The sequence below is a fragment of the Chiloscyllium plagiosum genome, unplaced genomic scaffold, assembly GCF_037043375.1.
Source record: "Chiloscyllium plagiosum isolate Xiang-an unplaced genomic scaffold, Cpla_swu_hap1 HiC_scaffold_23, whole genome shotgun sequence".
In the NCBI taxonomy this organism is placed as follows: Eukaryota; Metazoa; Chordata; class Chondrichthyes; order Orectolobiformes; family Hemiscylliidae; genus Chiloscyllium; species Chiloscyllium plagiosum.
In genome coordinates this window covers 13,471,298-13,494,006 of record NW_028270161.1, presented here as the reverse complement: position 1 = coordinate 13,494,006, position 22,709 = coordinate 13,471,298, and the positions used below count along the sequence as shown (strand labels likewise).

Below are 22,709 nucleotides of genomic sequence, written 5' to 3'. Positions count from 1 at the left end.
GAGACCAGAATTGCACACAATATTCCAAAAGTGGTTAACCAATGTCCTGTACAGCCACAACATGACCTCCCAACTCCTGTTCTCAATACTCTGACCAATAAAGGAAAGCATACCAAACACCTTCTTCACTATCCTATCTACCTGTGGGCTCCACTTTCAAGAAGCTATGAACCTGCACTCCAAGGTCTCTTTGTTCAGCAACACTCCCTAGGACCTTACCATTAAGTGTATAAGTCCTAAGATTTGCTTTCCCAAAATGCAGCACCTCGCATTTATCTGAATTAAACTCCCTCCGCCACTTTTCAGCCCATTGGCCCATCTGACCAAGATCCTGTTGTAATGTGAGGTAACCTTCTTCACTGTCCACAACACCTCCAATTTTGGTGTCATATGCAAATTTACTAACTATAATTCTTATGCTCACATCCAAATCATTTGTACAAATGATGAAAAGTAGTGGATCCAGCACTGATCCTTGTGGCACTCCACTGGTCACAGGCCTCCAGTCTGCAAAACAACCCTCCTCCACCACCCTCTGTCTTCTACCTTTGAGCCAGATCTGTATCCAAATGGCTAGTTCTCCCTATATTCCGTGAGATCTAACCTTGCTAATCAGTCTCCCATGGGGAACCTTATCGAACACCTTACTGAAGTCCATACATATCACAGCTACTGCTCTGCCCTCATCAATTCTCTTTGTTACGTCTTCAAAAAACTCAATCAAGTTTGTGAGACATTATTTCCCATGCACAAAACCATGCTGACTGTCCCGAATCAGTCCTTGCCTTTCCAAATACATGTACATCCTGTCCCGCAATTTGCCCACCGCCAATGTCAGACTCACTGGTCTATAGTTCCCTGGCTTGTCTTTACCACCCTTCTTAAACAGTGGCACCACGTTTGCCAACCTCCAGTCTTCCGACAGCTCTCCTGTGACTATCAAATATCTCAGTAAGAGGCCCAGCAATCACTTCTCTAGCTTCCCACAGAGTTCTAGGGTACATCTGTTCAGGTCCTGGGGATTTATCCACCTTTAGCCGTTTCAAGACATCTAGCACTTCCTCCTCTGTCATATGGACATCTTTCAAAATGCCACCATCTATTTCCCTACATTCTATATCTTCCATGTCCTTCTCCACAGTAAACACTGATGCGAAATACTCGTTTAGTATCTCCCCCATCTCCTGCAGCTCCACACAAAGGCCGCCTTGCTGATCTTTGAGGGGCCCTATTCTCTCCCTAGTTACCCTTTCCTCCTTAATGTATTTGTAAAAACCCTTTGGATTCTCCTTAACCCTATTTGCCAAAGCTGTCTCATGTCCCCTTTTTGCTCTCCTGATTTTTCTCTTAAGTATACTCTTACTTCCTTTGTACTCATCTAAGGATTCACTCGATCTATCCTGTCTATACCTTACATATGCTTCCTTCTTTTTCTTAACCAAACCCTCAAATTCTTTAGTCATGCAGCATGCCTTACACCTACCAGCCTTTTCTTTCACCCATACTTTCTCTGGATTCTCATTACCTCATTTCTGAAGATTTCTCATTTTCCAGCCATCCCTTTACCTGTGAACATCTGCCCCCAATCAGCTTTCGAAAGTTCTTGCCTAATACCGTCAAAACCAGCCTTCCTCCAATTTAGAACTTCAACTTTTAGATCTGGACTATCCTTTTTCATCACTATTTTAAAACTAATAGAATTATGGTCACTGGCCCCAAAGTGCTCCCCCACTGACATCTCAGTCACCTGCCTTGCCTTATTTCCCAAGAATAGGTCAAGTTTTGCACCTTCTCTAGTAGTTACATCCACATACTGAATCAGAAAATTTTCTTGTGTACACTTAACAAATTCCTCTCCATCTAAACCTTTAACACTATGGCAGTCCCATTCTATGTTTGGAAAGTTAAAATCCCCGACCATAACTACCCTATTATTTCTACAGATAACTGAGATCTCCTTCCAAATTTGTTTCTCAATTCCCTGCTGATTATTAAGTGGTCTATAATACAATCGCAATTAGGTTATCATCCCTTTCTTATTTCTCAGTTCCACCCAAATAACTTCCATGGATGTATTTCCGGGAATTTCCTCCCTCAGTACAGCTGTAATACTATCCCTTATCAAAAACACCACTCTCTCTCCTCTCTTGCCTCCCTTTCTATCCTTCCTGTAGCATTTGTATCCTGGAACATTAAGCTGCCAGTCCTGCCCATCCCTGAGCCATGTTTCTGTAATTGCTATGATATGCCAGTCCCATGTTCCTAACCATGCCCTGAGTTCAACTGCCTTCCCTGTTAGGCCCCTTGCATTGAAATAAATGCAGTTTAATTTATTGGTCCTACCTTGTCCCTGCCTGCCCTGACTGTTTGACTTGCTCCTTCTCCCAGCTGTACCAGTCTCAGATTGATTTCTTTCCTCACTATCTCCCTGGGTCCCACCCCCCACCTCACTAGTTTAAATCTTCCCAAGCAGCTCTAGCAAATCTCCCTGCCAGTATATTAGTCCCCTTCCAATTTAGGTGCAATCCATCCTTCTTGTACAGGTCACTTCTACCCCAAAAGAGATTCCAATGATCCAAAAATGTGAATCTTTCTCCCATGCCATGCATTTATCTGCTCTACCCTCCTATTCCTACCCTCACTAGCTCATAGCACCGAGAGTAATCCAGTTATTACTACTCTTGTGGACCTCCTTTTTAAATTCCTGCCTAACTCTCTCTATTCTTCCTTCAGAATCTCATCCTTTTCCCTTCCTATATCTATGGTTCCAATGTGTACAATGGCTTCTTGTTAGGCCCTCTCCCCCATGAGAACATTCTACACCTCCCTGAGACATCCTTGATCCTGGCACCAGGAAAGCAACACACCATTCTGATTTTTCGCTGCTGGCTATAGAAACATCTGTCTGTGCCTCGGACTAGAGAATCCCCTAACACAATGGGAGCAGCACGATGGTTCAGTGGTTAGCACTGCAGCCTCATAGCACCAGGGTACCAGGGGGACTGTCTGTGTGGAGTTTGCACATTCTCCCCGTATTTGTGTGGGATTCCTCCGGGTGCTCCGGTTTCCTCCCTCAGTCCAAAGATGTGCAGGTCAGGTGAATTGGCCATGCTAAATTGCCCATAGTGTTGGGTGCATCATTCAGAGGGAAATGGGTCTAGGTAGGTTACTCTTTGGAGGGGCGGTGTGGACTAGTTGGGCCGAAGGGCCTGTTTCCATACTGTATTGAATCTAGTCTAATCTAATTTAAACAATCTATCTCTTGGCACCCAACATATCCCTCATTGCATTAGAGCCAGTCTCAATATCAGAAACTTGGCTGTTCGTGCTCCATTCCCCTGAGAATCCATCACACCCTGCATTTTCCAAAACAGCGTACTTGTTTGAAATGGGGATAGCCACAGAAGACTCCTGCACTACCTGCCTACCCCTCCTACCTGTCCTGGTGGTAACCCATCTACCTGACTGTATCTGTGACTTTTCTCCCTTCCTATAACTGCTATCCATCACACCCCCTTGCTCTTGTAAATTCCCCATTGCCTCTGACTGTCACTCCAACCAATCCATTCGATCTGATAGGATTCACAACTAACGGCATTTATTGCAGATATAATGCTCAGTAACACGTAAACTCTCCATAAGTTCCCACATCTGAAAAGAAGAGCATATCACTTTACTAAGGGCCATTTTTGCTTCTTTCAATCTACGGACCCAGAAAATAGTACTGTCTTATTCCTCTACAAACACTGCTCCAGGCTAACTTAATACTTATGACTTATATTTTTAAGTTTAATCAAGAGACATATCTCAATAAAACATATAATCAAGAAAAAACCCACTCTACTCACTACTACAGACTCACAGCAAGACCACACTTAAATCTATTCACTTATCTGTTTCGGTGCTATAACCTTCTGCTAAACAGGTTCCTCCTGTTCACTGTTTGTTAATTTTCCCAGACCCACTCCTATGTCCAGCGATACATGAATTCAAACAGCAAAGGCAGTAACTGCACAGATTCACTGCTGTTTCACTTAGCAATGTGGGTTTTTCTCTCTCTCTCTCTCTTCCCCCCCCCCACACTGATCATGTGCTGCCTATTGCCTGTCCTTCTCCCTTTTCAAAGTGCCGTTGGTTTGACGTTTAATTTTCTCTGAAGTTCCAAAACAATGCAACAGCATATAAAACAGTAATTGCTGCTCCTGGTATTCAAGGAAATCAACCCCTCCCATCCCTACACCAATCCACTCCTCCCCGGCTCCCCTACACCCCTTCCCAACCCGACACCAATCCCTCCTCCCCTATTCCCCTCCACCCCCTCCTATGACTACACCAACCCCCTCCTCCCTGCACCCCTACACCCCCTCCTCTCCCACTCCCCGACATCCCCTCCCATCCCCACATCAACCCCCTCCTCCCCGCTCCCCTATATCCCTGCCTATCTCTACCTAACCCCTCTGCTCCCACTCCCCCACACCCCTTCCCATCCCCACACCAACCCCCTCCTCCCTGCTCCCCTATATCCCTGCCTATCCCTACCTAACCCCTCCGCTCCCACTCCCCTACACCCCTTCCCATCCCCACACCAACCCCCCTCCTCCCCCACTCCCCATACCCAATCCCATCCCTACATCAACACCCCCCACCACACACACACACCTTACCTATTCCCATGCAACATGTCAACTATATCAGAAAGACTGCTCCTTTCTTGATCGGAAATATTGTCAATTTTCGTCCCTATCCTATATCCACTGCCACTGAAATGCCCATCCAGCTGTCTGTTACTTTCAGGTTGAACATCTATACTGGCATTATCATCACAGCTTTCTCAGTTTCTCGCGACACAACTCCATTGCAGGACCTGCAGCCATAATGACCCCAGTCATGAATTCCCATTCCTAAATGACTCCACCTTGATTCCACTTGTATTAAACAATCTGCCTGAAGACTGTCCTCTTCACCACCACCTTTGTGATCTCCTCTAACCCGAAGCCTTCTAATTCTCCCTTTAGTTCTGTTTTAATGTTTCCTCTGAGGAATGGTCACATGACCTGAGCTGTTAACTCTGATGTCTCTCCACTGATGCTGCCAGACCTGCTGAGCTTTTCCAGCAGTTTCTGGTTTCGTTTCTGATTTACAGTATCCGCAGTTCTTCGTGTTTTTAAAAAAAAACAAGTTTTTGTTTGTTTCTGCAACTGGACTTGGTTGGAACAGTTCCCTAGGCTATTGTGATATTATGGATCTCAGAACTTTAATAACTGCTGAGCTTTTCCAGCAACTTCTGTTTTTGTAGGTATAAACCTATGCTTTGCCTGCCTTGTACACCCCTAGGTGAGGAAAGAAAATAAATTGTTACATTTTTACAACCTTGAAACTTCTAAATGTAATTCACAAAGTGAATTCGGTAGTGCAGTACATCAATAACACAAACAAATCCTCAACAGATATTTAATGTGGTCTCAGTTTGGCTTTCAAAACAGCATATGCAATTTGTGTTTAGTTCTGTTTTAGCTAATCCTGATGTCTCAGTTTAAGTTAGTCAGATTGCCTATCCAGCTGTTTTGAAAACCACAAAAGTGTACATGACCTAAAACTGTAGAGCAAGACAGTGTAAACTTGGGACCTTGTTTTCAGATCCTGTTTTGATAAAGGCCAGCACGGTGGCTCAGTGGTTAGCACTGCTTCATCACAGCACCAGGGACTCGGGTTCGATTCCACCCTCGGGTGACTGTCTGTGTGGAGTTTGCATGTTCTCCCCTGTGTCTGTGTGGGTTTGTTCTAGTTTCCTCCCACAGTCCAAAGATGTGCAAGTTAGGTGAATTGGCCAAGTTAAATTGCCCATAGTGCGAGGTGTATTAGTCAGAGGTAAAGGTAGGGAAATGAGTCTGGGTGGGTTACTCTCTGGAGGGTTGGTATGGACTAGTTGGGCCAAAGGGCCTGTTTCCACACTGTAGGAATCTAATCAAAATAAAGGAGGTGTAAATTCTTTCTGTTGGACATTTAGAATTGGCGACCAGTGAGGGAGCAAGGCTGTAATGAGATGGAGAAAAGAACAGCAGTTAAATGATCAGAGTTTTAGAGAAAACAAACCCTGCGGTCTAACTTATCCATGCTGATCAGATATCCTAAATTAATCTAGTCCCATTTTCCAATACTTGCCTCAGATCCCTCTAAACCTTTTCTATTCATATACCTATCCAGATGTCTTTGTCATGACAGAGATTTAAAAAGAAACCTTTGAATGCCCTTTTTTATCTCCTGATGTAGTGATGAGAGCACTGCCATAAACAGGTTAGTATGACTTGGAGGGGCCAGTGTCGGACTGGGGTGGACAAGGTTAAAAATCACACAACACCAGATTATAATCCAACAGGTTTATTTGGAAGCACTAGCTTTTTGACAAACAGATTAGATATGTCAAAGATTAGCAAGAGTGGGGTAGCTTATGAAGAGAGTTTGAGGAGACTAGGTCTATATTCTCCAGAGTTTGGAGGAATGAAAGATTATGTCATTTAAGCTCAAAGTTAAAAATCACACAACACCAGGTTATAGTCCAGCAGGTTTATTTGGAAGTACTATCTTTCAGACCACTGCTCCTTCAGGTAGCTATGGAGCAGGATCATAGGACACAGAAAATTTGACAGGGTAAGATGCAGGAAGGATGATCCCCTAGCTGTGGATGAAGGGCTATAAGAGGGATACAGTCTCAAACTAAAGGGTCAGCGATTTAGAATGCAGATGAACAGGAATTTCTGAACTCAGTAGGTGGTGAATCTTTGGAATCCTCTACTCCAGAGGGTTGTGAAAGCTCAGTCATTGAGTGTGTTCAAGGCAGAGATCAAATGGATTTCTCAATCACAAGAGAAATCAAGATCTTGCAGGAAAATGGCTTTGAGGTGGACAATCAGCCATAATCTAGGTGACTGGCAGAATTTGCGTGACGGGCTGATCCTTTTCCAATTCTTTTGGTTCCTGCAGTTAGCTAAGTAGATACTGAGAAAATGTGACGTTCAGATTATGGAATCATATTACCCCAATGTTATTCAAATCACTATTAGCAGGAGCAAGCTGAGAAATGCAAATGTTCCCCAGGGTCTCCTTGCTGCCAAACTGACATGATACTGAACAATTCATGCATCACCTGGGACAGTGGGTGCAGATGTGGTCAACACTGCAGCAGACCAGAGATGGATAGCAACAGGGACCTGGGAGCTCTGGGGTTTTACATCATTGTCTTAGGGAATCAGTATTTATTCATGTCAAAGGTTTCTGAGGAGATCACTGAGTCAGATTGCATTCACGATAGGACAGATTGGGAATGTCATGTGGAAGCCTTTTTTGATTAGAAACTACCTTTGCTTGCGATTTTTATTCATTGGACATGGGCTCCATCAGCTACACCAATGTTAATTGCCCAGAGACCTTTAAAGGGTCATCCACATTGCTGTTGGGCTGGAGTCACACACAGGCCAGACCAGGTAAAGATGGCACTTCCCTTCCCTAAAGGACTTTGGTGAATCAGGTGGGTTTTTTTCTGAACAGTCAACAATGGACTCATGGTTGTCATTAGACTCTTCATTCCAGATTTTTATTGAATTCAGATTCCACCATCTGTCATGGTGGGATTTGAACCCAAATCCCCAGAACATCACCTGCGTTTCTGGATTAGTAGTCTAGCGATAACTAGCCCATCACTTCCCCATTGGATGGCTTTGTCTCTGAGAATCTTTCAATGGTCACAGACTCTCCAGGTGCACTGTGCCGAAACTCAACTTCCTCCATTTGCCAGGGTTTATCTGTCTGGGCCTGGTATTCCCTGAACCCACTTCAACCATGGAGGTGTCCACTCCCTGAAGCGGCTAGCTCTGAAATGGCCAATGTCAATAGTGACGGTGGTGAGGCTACTGAGATGGGAGCCCTCTGGCGGGGCTGCCAATTTCTGAGAGGGATGATCCTGTCTTCCACATTAAGGAATGTGCCTCCTTTGACCTCCTTATCTGAGGAAAGATGCCCTGGCTATAGAGAGAGTGCAGCAATTGCTTACCTGCTTAACAGCAATGTGTGCTATCTACAAGATGTACTGCAGAAATTCACCAAAGATCCTCAGACAGCATCTTCCAAACCTGCGACCACTTCTATTTAGGAGGACGAAGGCAGCAGATACATGCAAGGTCCCCCCAAACCATTCACCATCCTGACTTGGAAATATATTATCAGTCCTTCACTGTCACTAGGTCAGAATGCTGAAATTCCCTCCCTGACAGCATTGTGGATCTACCTACAGCATTTGGATTGCAGCGGTTCAAGAAGACTACCACATTCTCAAGGGCAACCAGGGATCGGCAATAAATATTATACTTTACATATCTTTCTACTTTACACGCATGTGCATGTGTGGTTTTCCCCTGGTTCTTTTTACATGCTGTTCCTCTAGTGCCTTTCACTTCTTATGGTGGGTGATTCTACCATTTTCAATCTTAGCAGAAATTTGAAATCTGGAAAGGGTATTTATTTCTAAGGAGGAAGCTGAGCAGCATGTTTAATGTGGACTGTGTGCATGAGCACAGCTGGGTTTATGTGATAATCCTTAATAATATTTTCAATAGATTGTACCACAATCACAAGTCAAAAGGTGTTCTTCCCGATAAATGTTTGGTACACAACACTCTGGAATCCTGTTAAAAGCTTCAGATTTTTATGTAATGTTGTGTTGCTATAACTGAAGACCAACAAATAAAAATTTATGCAGTAAAAATATTGACATGGCTGCAATGTCAGATTCACCCTGAAAACAACAGACTAAACTCAGGTTGTACGTTTACAACCTGAACCTCAACCTAAGCTACAAATCTTCTCAAAAATCACAAACAGACAAAACTGTTCAACAGCAAGCTCCACAATGAGGCATTCCAGTTACAGCTGAAGACTTAATTGGATAATCATTCCAAGAACTTGGATGAGTTTGTGGTCTCGTAGATGTACAAACCTACAGTAGAAGAGAGGAATGAGGAATTGAGAGGACATCTGCTAGGTCCTTAGGGGGCGAATCTTACACATAAGCTGACAGGATGCAGATGAGAGCTCACTTTGGAACTTTGTCGAAAGGTTGCTATATTTTTGCATTATTTCCAAAAATTACCCAATGGGACACACATGACCAAATTCCTGGTATCTCCTCCATCTCGTGCAAAGATCCAAGCTGGAAGCGTTAGACTGTTAAACAAATGACCAATGTATTCAATTGCTATTCTTCAAAATCATCCTCATGACAATATTCCTCAGGATGTTTTAGCTTTGCCCTTCACAAAGAAGATGCTGCAAGATTTTAGAGAGACTCGCCTCCATGCAGTTTCATTGAAGTGTGTTTATTGCTTTAACTTGGGTAAAGGATTAGTGCAACTGACATCAGTCAAACCAATTCTATATCGTTGCAGAAATCAAAACGGTTTTTGAAAATGAATGGTAGCTCTCAAATTCGACGAGACATTACAGGAATTCAGAAGCAATCAGTCCTGCAGGTGTCAAGTGTGGTTCAGAGGGATTAACTTCTGAGTCAGAAGGTTGTGGTTTCAGTTACTCTTGAGGCTTGAACATAAAATCGTGGTTGATGTTCTCTTGGTGTTGCACTGCTGAAGTATCATGGAATATTCTGTTAGTGTGGAGGGAGGTTATTCTGCCCATTGAGTCTGCTCTGGCTCTTTTGAAATAAATCCACTCCACCATAAATTTTCTCCGTGGTATGTGATCTAAATCTCTGTCATTGCTACTTGGAATCTAAATCCTGATCAGTTAGTGCACTTTAAATTCCAATCAATTGTTGCATATAAAATATTTTATCGCATGCTATCACTGACTCCTTTGCCAATCCCCTTATGTGTGTCCTTATTGACACTTCAGCCATTGGAGCAATTTCACTTCATTTGCTTTAATTAAACTCTTCATGATTGTAAAATCCCCTCTTAGCTTTCCTTACTCTAGGAATAGAAACAGGCCCAGTTTCTCCAGTTCAACCCACTGTGAAAGGGTTGCTGCAAAGACGGAGGCTATTCAGCCTGGTTTATCCATGTGGACTGTCTTCAGGAGCAAATACTAGAACTTTTCCCCATACCCTTTCCCCATGACCTACCATTTCTTTTCATGGTCTTTTCACTTGCCTTTTGAAAGTCATGCTCGAATCTGTCGGCACCACGTTCTCAGTCAAATCATTTGAGATCCGAAGCATTCACTTTGTAAAAAGAATTCTGCCTCAGATTGCTGTTGCCTTCCTTTGCAATCACCTTAAATCAGTTCTCCCTGACCAAATGACCAACAGAGACAGCTTCTTGAGAAACTCAGCAGGTCTGGCAGCATTTGTGCAGAGAAAGCAGAATTAATGTTCCAGGCCAAAGATTGGCTCAGAAACTTTCATTTTGCTTTCTCACAGATGCTGCCAGACCTGCAATTTCTAGTCTTGTTTCTGACTTCCAGCATCCGGAGCTCTTTCAGATTTTCTTGTAGAAACAGTTGCTTGCTATCCAACCTTCCCAGCCCCCTCACGATTTGAATACCTCTCTCAAATCTCCTCAGTTCTGCTGTTACAGGAAAATAAAGCCAGCCTCTCCAGTCCATCCACATAACTGAAGCTTCTTATCCTTGAAAACATATGTATATGAGCTTCTCTGTGCCCTCTCCAAAGCATTCACATATTTGCTGAAGTCAAATTGGACACCATTCTTCAATTGAGATTCCTCCGACTATTAAAAGTACCAGGCAAAAATTTGCAATTGGTTAGAGAGAAAAAAACTGCAAATGCTGGAATCCAAAGTAGACAGGCAGGACGCTGGAAGAAAACAGCAAGGTAGGTATCTTCAGGAGATGGAGATGTCGGCGTTTCAGTTGAAGAAGGATTACACCTGAAATGTCGATTTCTCCACCTCCGGATGGAGAGTACAGAAGGTGATAGGAATTTTGATAGGAAAAACACAGAGATACCAGAACAAAATACAGACCATTCTGCTATAACGTGAAAGTTGCATCCCTCATCAACCTTGTGCGATAGAAAATAGCACTGTAGAAGATTGCTTTAGAAAATCACAGAGCCTGGTCAGTTGAGATTTCACGTTGTCCAAACAGCGACCATAATTCGTCAGTCGGTGTTTAGCCAATTTGAGTTAATCAAATGCATGTTATACCAGAACGACCTATAACGGTTACCTACGTGACAAAAATTGGTGCATCTGGTTACATACAAATTTCAAATAGTAGTCAACAGATCAACAAAGCAATTAATGAATGTTATGTGTGGCTACTGTATTTGCCTTAAACATCCAGTGTCTGCCTGCAGACTGGTCAGTGGGCTTCTAGAATGTTTTTCAAAGCTGGCAAACTCCTGCTGCCTGGTAAACCAACCTTGACGAATGGTTTCTGTCTCTAGCCATTTAAATGTTGAATTAAAACTGGTTGGTGTTGACGCCCACAGGTTTTAGCTATCACCACTAGTTCTTATGTAGGCACCTTCTGTGCTTCCTAAAGTCCCATAGAACTCAGAAACGACACCTCTGTCCTAAAGTGCCAGAATTCCCTCGTATATGTTACTCTGGACTCTATGGAATATCCTTCCTGAACTTGCCTCCAGTCCTGGCAACACCCACTTTTGATTTTGGACACTGCAGGAACTGCCAGTCAATCTGATTGGCCATGGCACTTTGTCCCAGTGTGGGAGGGAATTCTAATTTGCATTAATTTCCCATTCACAGCCACAGTGCTCAACGTTGGTCCACAGCGCCCCCACTGTGCACCCACCACTACCATCCCCCTCTCCAAATCCCACCCCTCCAACGTTCTCTCTGGGGAGGCAAACATTGGAGGCTGAGAGGGAACCTGACAGAGATATATAATGAGGACCATCAATTGGTTGGATAGGAATGCACTTTCTGTCCTGTCCTGGCAGGGTTTGGGGCTGGAGGAACTTTACATCCAGTTTACTTTGCCTTTTAAGAACAGAGAGAGCTTTATTCTGTATCGAACCCCCTTGCTGTCCATGTCTTCGGCGTGTTTGATGGAGATGGAGTCAAGGGAACTTTACTTTCAGTTTTCTTTTAGTTTAAAGGTGTAGAGGCAGCTTTTGCTCTGTACCTAACCCCGTGCTGTCCCTCTCCCATGAGTGTTTGATGAAGACAGTGTCGAGGGACATTTACTTTTAGCTTACAAAGGTCCAGGGAAATTTACTTTCAGTTTAAAATGAGTAAGGAAAGTACTGTATTGTACATTCACTGTATTTAACACCATCCTGTCCCTGACGCATGTTATGAAGATGTGGGTGACCTGTACCTTTCCGAAAGTTAAAAGCTAACAGAACTACCTGTCAGCACCAAGTGTTCTCAACAAGATGCAATGTAGCATGAGCCTAGCAGTTAGGGTAGTTGGTTGCCTGGAGACAAAAACAGATTCGAATTAGGCTATTCAGTTTAAATTTTACCCCGAAAAATACCAAATTCCAATCAATTTGAACTTAGTATATTGGCAAACAGAAAAGCCAATGACACAATCCAATGCTTTGGGGTATAAGCCCGGGGAAAATTGATGGGAGGAGAACGGTCATGCCACCAGCATGTAGAGACTGCCTGAAAAATAGTTCTCTTAAAGATACCTTGATCGATCAATGACGTGTGAAACAGAAATCCCTAAGAAGAAGAAAAGGAAAGTGAGGAAGAGAAGGTTTGATGTCTGGCTGGTTTTGAAAACTTGAATTTTTGGTAAACCTTAATTGGGGGTTTTTATTGGACTAGTATTGTGGGAAGTTAAAAGATAGGTTAGAGGAAGGAGTTATGAATAGTTGTTAGTTAATTATTCTCTGTTATATCTTTTATATCTGGTTTAAATTAAGCAGGAGGGTTTACCCCGGGTTGTAACACCCGGGAGCATTTGATGGAAACGGTGTAAAGGAAACTTTCTTTTCCATTTACTCCTCGTTTAAAAGAGTAGGAAGAGACTTTTCCATTTGTAGAGGGATCAATAGTAGAATGCTAAGAGCCCTATTGCTGAGATTTCTTTTCATCCAAACAGTCTGGAACTCATTGCCTGAAAGGGTGATTGAGTCAGAAACTCTCCTGACTTTAAACAGTATTTAGATATTCACTTGCATTGCTGTAGCCTCCAATGCAGTGGGCTAAGAGCAGGAACGTGAGATTAATGTGGTCAGATTTCTGTTGACCAGCAGGGACATAATGGGCTGAATGGCTGAGTCTATGAAATTGAATTCTTTGTTGTCCAGGTCTTTCTTCTTCCTGAAGAAATGCAAGCTCAAATTTCACTGCGTCAATTTCAGCTGAATTGCCCAATCTGTTCATTTGTCTGTCTCTGTCTGGAGTTGCACAGATTCCACTTAGTAATTAACCCAACTCTCTACAGATTGTACTGGCTGATTAGTCAACAAACGCCAGATGTATGAGTAACAGAAACAGGGAAAACAGCTACTGCCTGGCGCTAACAACAGAAAGGTGTATATTTTTGAAATGTTTTTCTTAGAACAAAGAACAATGCAGCACAGGAACAGGCCCTTTGGCCCTCCAAGCCTTCGCTGACATATTTTGCCCTTCCATACTAAAACTGTCTTCACCTATAGGATCCATATCTCTCTTCTCCCTAAATCCTTTCTGGATATCCTGAAACACCTTTTACACCAATAAGTGCTTTTGATGTGTGGTGACACTTGTAAAGTAGGAAATGTTGCAACTAATTTACATTGCTCAATGGTTCTACTTACAGATGAAGTGTTTTTTCAGTGATATTGGCCAGGGTATAAATATGAACCTGTACAAAGTGAACTCTCCTGCTCAACTCTGAACTGTGCTGTAAGAGTGATAAAGTACAGTTGAGACAGTGGCTCAGTTAGCACCTAATCAAAACATGGGACCACATTCAATCCCTGGACATGGTACCAAACAGCAGAATTTCCAAATTTGTGCACGATTTGGAAATGTTGAAGACATGATGGAAGATAACAATAAGAGCAGACACACAGGAGATGGTATTCAGTCAGTGATAGTGTGAGTTGGTGAATATAGGTTGGAAGAAAGGGTTGCTATCTTCTTGGGGAAAAGGGGAGAGTATCTCTGATGGGTAACTGGAGCAGGAGAATCGACGTTTTGGGCATAAGCCCTTCTTCAGGAATGAGGAGAGAGAACAAGGGCTTATGCCCGAAACGTCGATTCTCCTGCTTATTTGATGCTGCCTGACCTGCTACGCTTTTCCAGCAACACATTTTTAAGCATAGTATTCCAGAAGGGGCCTTACCAATATCCTAACTCCTGTATTTAAGGGTCTGAGCAATGAAGGCAAGCATGCTAAATGTCTTCTTATCTATATGTGATGCAGACTTCAAAAAGTATGTGCCTGAACCTCTAGGTCTCTCTGTCCTACAACACTGCCCAAGGCAAATACTTGCATAAAATATGAGTATTTCACTCCTGTCCACCTGCCTATACTAACCATTTTATGGCATATTACCAACTTGAACTGCATCAGTTGATCGTTAAATATGTATTAAAGTAGGATGAGTTAACTGCTAATTGTAGTGCACACCCTGTGTATTGTGGGGGTGAGCTCAGTGGGGAATGGAAAGAACCTCCACCCCAAAAACACATCTGGGAGTGGCACGTTTTCTCCAGTTCACTAGCATGCCCATTTCACCCGTAAGTAATTTAGAATCAAGTCCTTTATTGCCGACTGTTACATAGATGTGTTCATTTCATCGGCGATTTTAGATCAGTTGGGACACTTACCACAGCCAAATAGCTGACTGTCTCTCATTCACCTGGCTTTTTTTGTGCGCATTCACATCGTTCAGTGGCACTGAGTCAACATCCTGGAATCCTCTCCCTGGCACCGTTGTGGGTTTCGAGCTCATGGACTGCTGCACTTCAAGGAGACAGCTCACCACTACCATCTCAAGGGCAACTAGGGAAAGACAAAAATGCAAGACTCGCCAGCAATACCCACATCTGAAAAAGTAGCCACTTGCGTGTGCTACCTGAGGGTTATCAGTAGTCGTGAATGTATACCTTCAGCCCTTCTCTATAAGGAACCTGAGGATGTTACATGTCCAGAAACAGTAGACACAAAGTTGACAATGAAATGGAAACTGTGTTCTGGAATTTTCTAGGTTGGCAAAGCTTCATATCAGGAACTCACACACTCCTACATGTCAAGCAAGGGCATGTCTTAGGCATGGTTAAGTGCAGAAATGTTACAGGACAGGAAGATGTGTCAAGAGAAACAAAACAATTTCAGTAATGTCCTGGCGTTCTGCCTCAGAACCAACTTTGTTGAAAGCAACAAAGCAGAATTATGCAAAGTAACACAAACTGTTAACCTACCCCGTAACGTTGATGCTGTGAGAGAAATTATCCACCTGGCCACAAGGGTCAAAACAGACTCAGTTCATCATCATTTCTTTGTTCATGAGAGGTGGGTGTTGCTAGCTGGGCAAACGTTATTATCCATCCCTTATTGCGCTTGATCTGAGTAGCTCACTTTGAGCCATTCCAAAGGGCAGTTAAGAGTTAGCCACAATACTATGGGCCGACAGTCAGATTGCTAAGATGGCAGGAACGGTAAATGAAGAGAGAGTGAATCAGTTTGGATGATATTCACTGGAGTTCAGAAAGATGAGGGGGATCTCATATAAACCTATAAAATTCCAACAGGACAAGACAGGGTAAAAACAGGAAGGGTGCACCCAATATCCCAAGAGTCCAGAACCAGAGGTCGAAGAACTGAAATGATAAGACATTTCTTCAGCAGAGAATGGTGTGTTTGTGGAATGCACTACCACAGAAAATGTTTGAAGCCAATACATTTTCAAGAAGACTTTAGACACAGTTCTTAAGGCATTGGGAGAAAGCAGGAACAGAGTACTCAGTTAGATGATCACATAAATTGGTGGAGCAGGCTCAAAGAACTGAATGGCTTACTTCTATTTAGACTGGAATAGTACAAATTTCCTTCCCTGAAGGACATTAGTGAAAAAGATGGGTATTTATGACAATCAACAGTGGTTTCTTGGTCATCAATAGACTAGCGTTCCCTCCCCTTTTATTCAAATTTCACCAGCTGCCTTTGAACTTATCTCCCCAGAGCATTAATCTGGGCCTCTGGGTTACTCATTCTATGACATTACTGTTGTGCTATAGCTTCCACTGCTCATCCGAGTATATTGCATCTTTGATGTTCACTGAGAGAAGAGGACATGTGACCATTTGGTACATTCAGGTTCCTGAGATTCTCTTGCTGAGCTGTCAGCTTCCTTTGTATATGGTGCAGGATTGTTCACTGTGTGCTGGCTGTTTTCAGAGATGTCTCAGGTGAACCCCTCATTGTCCCTCACACTGACCTGTGCTCCAGCATCACCAGAAGGCTGGCCAGAAAGGAGATGGGTGCTATGGAGATGTGTGTCTTAGGAGGAACATATACAGCTGATGTTCCCATGCAATTGCTGCCCTATAGTTGAGAGAGGTCACAACTTTGGAAGGAGCTGTCATAGAAACCTTGGTCGGCTATTGCAGTGCATCTGGCTAGTGAGGAAAGGAGGCCGTCTTTAAGATGTTGTGTGGACCTAAGGGGGTGCAACAGGGCCTAAAAACCTAGGCTTTGTCCTGAAGGAGACTCCACTGTGCTTGGCATGGGGTGGGGGGGGGGGGGGGGGGGGGGGAAGCTGCTGTGATTATGTTGAGGATGAGGAAGGGAGGTGGAGTTTGTGCCAGTATGCTCAGATGCTCAGGTTGGGGGGCTGCGGCCTGGAGCAGCTTTGGGGCCCGTGATTTATGCCTCTGCCGTTGCAGTGAGTTCCTTTGTCCTGGATGACACTGAGCTTTTTATGTGTTGATGGATTTGCAGCTCAGCCTTGTGAGGAGAATGCGCTTCATCACATTCCTGACTTACGTCTTGCACACGGTAAACCAGCTTTGCTGGATGGAGAGTGTGAGGGGCACGGGAGGAGGCAGGAGATGAATTACTTGCCCCAGAATATCCTGCTTTTGTTGGTGCTGTATTTATGAGAGTGGTACAGTTTTTGATTTGATTTATTATTGTCGAGGTACAGTGAAAAGTATTGTCTTAACTGCTTTACAGGTTATACAAGTGCATCAGGGTAACAGAATAGAGTGTAGGATATAATGTTAAGGCTTCTGAGAAGATGCAGAGAGAGGTCAACATTAACATTTAGGAGGTCCATTCAGAAACTATAGAGTGTTGTGAGCATAGCCCAGTCAAGAATTTGGTCAATGATGATAATGATGATGTGGGATTCAGTGGTGATAATCCCATTGAATGTCAAGAGATTTGAGAGACTTAGGAACTTTGTGTCCTAGAGAGTGGTTCAGAGATTATTTTTAAGACAGAAGTCAATAGATTACTAACTAATAGGGGACCCAGTGGTTACGTAGGGCAGGAATGGAGTGTTGAAGTCATAATCAGTTCATTCATAATCTTGTCGAATAGCAGAGCAGGTAGAGGTCCTGACTGCCCTACTCTTGGCTCCTATTTTTAAAAATTCATTCATAGGATGTGGGCACCACTGGCTGGACCAGCATTTGTTGCCATTTTTGAATTGTCCAAAGGGAAGTTAAGACTTAGCCATGTTGCTGTGTCTGGAGTCATATGTAGGCCAGACCAAGTAAGGACAGAAGAATTCTTTAGCTCAATGGAATTAGCAAACCAATTTTTTAAAAATGTAATTGACAGTCGTTACTTGGTCGATTTTTGTTCCAGATTTTTATTAAATTCATATTTTACCACGTGCCAGTAGGCGCCCAGAACAGTAACCTGGGGATAAGAATTAATAGCCCAGTGGCTTTACCGCAATGCCACCATAGAACATAGAACATAGAACAATACAGCGCAGAACAGGCCCTTCGGCCCTCGATATTGCGCCGACCTGTGAACTATTCTCAGCTTGTCCCCCTACACTGTCCCAAAATCATCCATGTGCTTATCTGAAGATTGTTTAAATCTCCCTCATGTGGCTGAGTTGACTACATTAGCAGGTAGGGCATTCCACGCCCTTACTACTCTCTGCGTAAAGAACTTGCCTCTGACATCTGTCTTAAATCTATCATCCCTCAATTTGTAGTTATGCAACCTTGTACACGCTGATGTCATCATCCTAGGAAAAAGACTTTCACTGTCTACCCTATCTGATCCTCTGATCATCTTGTATGTCTCTATCAAATCTCCCCTTAGCCTTCTACTTTCCAATGAGAACAGACCCAAGTCTCTCAGCCTTTCCTATAAGACCTTCCCTCTAGACCGGGCAACATCCTGGTAAATCTCCTCTGCACCTTTTCCAATGCTTCCACATCCTTCCCAAAATATGGCGACCAGAACTGTACACAATATTCCAAGTGTGACCGCACCAGTGTTTTGTACAGTTGCAGCATGATATTGCAGCTCCGGAACTCAATCCCTCTACGAATGAAACCTAACACACCGTATGCCTTCTTAACAGCACTATCAACCTGGGTGGCAACTTTCAGGGATCTATGCACATGGACTCCAAGATCCCTCTGCACATCCAAACTACCAAGAATCTTTCCATTGACCCAGTACTCTGCCTTCCTGTAATACTTCCCAAAGTGCATCACCACACATTTTGCTGCATTGAACTCCATTTGCCACCTCTCAGCCCAATTCTACAGGTTATCCAAGTCCCCCTGCAACCTGTAACATTCTTCCACACTGTCCACTACTCCACCGACTTTAGTGTCATCTGCAAATTTACTAATCCATCAGCTCCCCTGGTCTTATGTAATAGACTTTTGTGGCACTTCCAGAAGGCATTCCATAAGGTTTCAAGGTACATTGGCTGTAAGATTGCTAAACAATAGAAGGCAAAGGTTCTGGGTAATAGGTATGTACTTGAATTAGAATGAATGGTGTCCCACAAAGATCAGTGCTGGGGCCTCAGAAAATTCACTTTTCAACATCTGAGTGGGTTTTAAATCTTGCAACATTTTCTCCCTATTGTGAGACCAAAGAGAGCAAGAGAGCACGAGCAAGAGAGAGAGCTCTAAGAGGCTGGGGCTGAATTTTCGACACCGGTGGGGGAGAATCTTGTGCAATTGGGTCTGATACTAAAAATAGTGTGCTTGTCTCCACATTTTATTTTGAAGTACAATTGATGAATGTGATCAAAGAATTGATTTACATTGCCCTTGTGTGATTTAATTTTATTTTGATGTGAATAGCACCCAGATCATGTTCTGCCACTTTTGTTCTGTAGGACACTGCAGCAAGCCTGACTTCAAAGTTAAAAACATAGATCTGAGTGAAATAACGGACGCACATTTTGAAGTTGGTCAGAGACTCCGATTGAAGTGCCAAAGTGGTTATAAGAGAAAGGCAGGAACATCAAACCTCATCCGATGTCAGAACAACTCTAAACAAGCCAAGTGGTCAGAGCCAAATCTCAAGTGCATAAGTAAGTAGCATGTCTTGCATTGGATTACATAGAATGTACAGCACAGAAACAGGCCAAGCAGCATCCAAGGAGCAGGAGAATCGACGTTTCGGCCATGAGCTCTTCATCAGGAATCCAGCACCACACTCTCGACTCTGATCTCCAGCATCTGCAATCCCCACTTTCTCCACAGAAACATGCCATTCAGCCCAACCGGTCCATGTCAGTATTATGCCACCTTAACCTAATATCACAACTATCCATTCTCTTCTTCCTCATATGCTGCTCTCACCTGCCCTTAATTGCATCTCTATTGATTGCTTCAACCATTCCCCGAGGTAGTGAATTCTACATTCCTATTCCATCAGTTTGACTTGTGCACCGTGATACATTGTACTTAACCAGGTTATGGGGCTTAATAATCTAACACGGTGCACAACACTGAAATAATGATCTAGACTAGAAAGTGTGAAACATCGCATTCCTTCAGACATTGCAGCATCAGCTTCCAACTAAATTGATTTCCAAATTCTTATACAGATAATTCAACTTTGGAATTGGACACCAAATAGCATATACAATGAATTTTTATCTCATAGGTAGCTGTCAGTGACACACCTGGACCTTTTCATTAGTGCACAACACTCTGCAAAGTTCAATAAGAATACCTATGTATATTATTCTGATACATTGAAGTGTAAAGTCTACTGTGATAATTTTCTGGTGATTTGCAAAGGTGAAACTAACGTACTGGTAATTACAGTCATAAACATTATCCTTTAATGTTTCATGGGACATGGTGCTAAGTTCCCACAGCTAGGAATTAGTTTGTATTTTTAGAATAGTTGTAGGCTCATCTGTTTAGACTGCAATAGCATCTCCAACCATATCTGTGACCTATCCACCATGAAGCTTGTCTGGTCATGTATGTTCGAAATAACGGTAAAAGTACAATGGTTTAAATTATACCGGGCTCCTTTTCAGGTCTGAAATGGGTACCATGCATGGAGCACAAGTACCAACCAGAATATCTGAATCTGGTCCAAAATAGGCACTCCATCCATCACCATAAACATACACTCCCTCCACTATCAACACACACTATGTACCACATAAAAGGTACACTATAGTGCTTGAAGCAGGCTTGCTCAACAGCAACTACCAAGTCCACAACCTCTGCCACCCAGAAGAACAAGGACATCAGATACACAGGAACACCACAACGTTCCCCTCCAAACCACACAGCATCCTGACTTGGAATTGTAGCTGATCCTTCACTGTCACTGCTTCACAAATCTGTAAGTACCTCTCTAACATCACTGTGTGTACCTCTACATCCCATGGACTGCAGCAGCTCACCAGTGCGTTCACGAGGCCAGTTAAGGATGATGAGTAAATGCTGGCCTTGCCAGTGATGCTCACACACCATGAAGGTTAAAAAGAATGAGCTGCCGGTAGCTATTGCTTGTCCAGTGATTGAGACCCAAATCATAGATTCCCTACCATGTGGAAACAGGCCATTTGGCCCAACGAGTTCATACCGACCTTCCAAAGAGTAACCCACCCAGACCCATTCCCCAACCCTATTATTCTACATTTACACCAGTCTAATGCACCTAACCTACACATCTTTACAATCACGTGGACAGTTAATGGAACATTACTGAGGAACAAAGATGTTATTGTGCAGGATAGAGAGGATCATTTCTGTTCCACCTAGGTCCACAGAAAGCTTTTTTGTTGTTTTTAACCTTACACCCCCACTAAAGAATCGCACTCTGATCAAGTTTAGGAAGTGACTTGTTATAGGTCGCCTCACAGGTACACCTGAGAATCTATTTCATTTCTATATCTTTCAGGCTCCAAACATTGACCCATATTGTGCCAGTTTTACAAAATACCCTCTATCCTGGTGTTTTAAATAACGAGTTCATAGAACCATGGAATTTTATCATACAGAAGGAGACCTATTGTTTCTGAGCTGGCAATTGCAATTGTTTTATAACAAAACATTGTCAATGACTCCTGCAGTAATCCAGTTGCTAAAGGAACTGCTCAATATTGTAATAGATCAGAGATCCTAGTTTGTGCCCCCTGTTTAATGACCACAGCCTGAACAGCAACCACTTGGGATATTGGCAACTGGTATGTTATTACCCAGCAAGAGTCAGCTTGTTCAGGAAGGAAGGAAGAGTGGAAGAAAATATGAGACCAAATTGACAGAATGGAACATCCCATACTTGTTATACCCTAACACAAACCAGACAGCCTCGGAATTGTGTCTAGGCCAAACCATTCACTGTTTGCCCCTTTCGACTATTTGCACGTGGAGTCATAAAGTTCTAGAGCATGGCAACAGGCCCTTTGGCCAATTTCCCCATGCCACCCAGTTTTCACAATTTAACGAGACCCATTTACCTGCGTTTGGTCCATAACCCTCCATAAGTATTCCATCCGTGTGCCTGTCTAAATGTTCCTTAAAATAATGAAATTGCACTCGCTTCCGTCACTACCTGTGGCAACTCACCACTCTCTGTGTGAAAAAAATTGACCCTCTGAGCTACTGCTGTAATGTGCTAAATTCCAAGGGATACCTGACTGGGTTTTACTAATGTCTAGAACCCCTTCTGTAATTTTTAAGGATTTGTCACTACTACAATTTACCAATCATCCTCCTCTTTGCACTTATTTTTGGTTTGTACAAGCTCAGAGCAATACTTTTGACTGGGTAAATTGTGTGCTAAAACATCGTGGAATCAGAGATGGCCTTTTGGCAGTCATGCCTTTGTATACCTCCCGTTGTGTGTTAAATTTCCTGCACCCTGGATATCTTGTGTGAAGTCAGGTCCATGCTCCTGAATTTAGATCAAGATAACATTTTAAATCATGTGAGGCCCTATATCACTAGTGGGCCTCACTGTAGTAAGCTTATTTTGAAAAGGTATAATTCAGTGACCAATTTAGGTTTTATATTTATTCCTGTCCAGATCTTCAATGATACAGCCATGATCTAACCGAATGACAGAAAGACTTGTGTACCTGAATTCCTTTTTTCTACATGCCTAACGGGCAGCATGTTGTCAGTGGATCACCTTTTGGCTCAGCACCCTTAGTTAATTTTAAAATATCCTTCCTCAAAAAAATGCCTTGAATCACAGGTGGCCTGGTGGCTCACAGCACCAGGGTCCCAGGTTCGATTCCACCCTCGGGCACTGTGTGGAATTTGCACATTCTCCCCGTGTCTGTGTGGGTTTCCTCCGGGTGCTCCGGT

At 43.2% G+C, this 22,709-nt stretch overlaps 1 protein-coding gene across 2 annotated transcripts in view; it reads left to right on the top strand.

Moving 5' to 3' along the window:
• The window catches only part of LOC122561834 (uncharacterized), a 98,362-nt gene that overhangs the window by 29,472 nt on the left and 46,181 nt on the right, over positions 1–22,709 (top strand). For both annotated transcript variants that reach the window (XM_043714058.2, XM_043714057.2), the window contains exon 2: positions 19,262–19,459. In XM_043714058.2, coding sequence (XP_043569993.2) covers positions 19,262–19,459 — 198 coding nt within the window. The remainder of the gene's footprint in view (positions 1–19,261; positions 19,460–22,709) is intronic.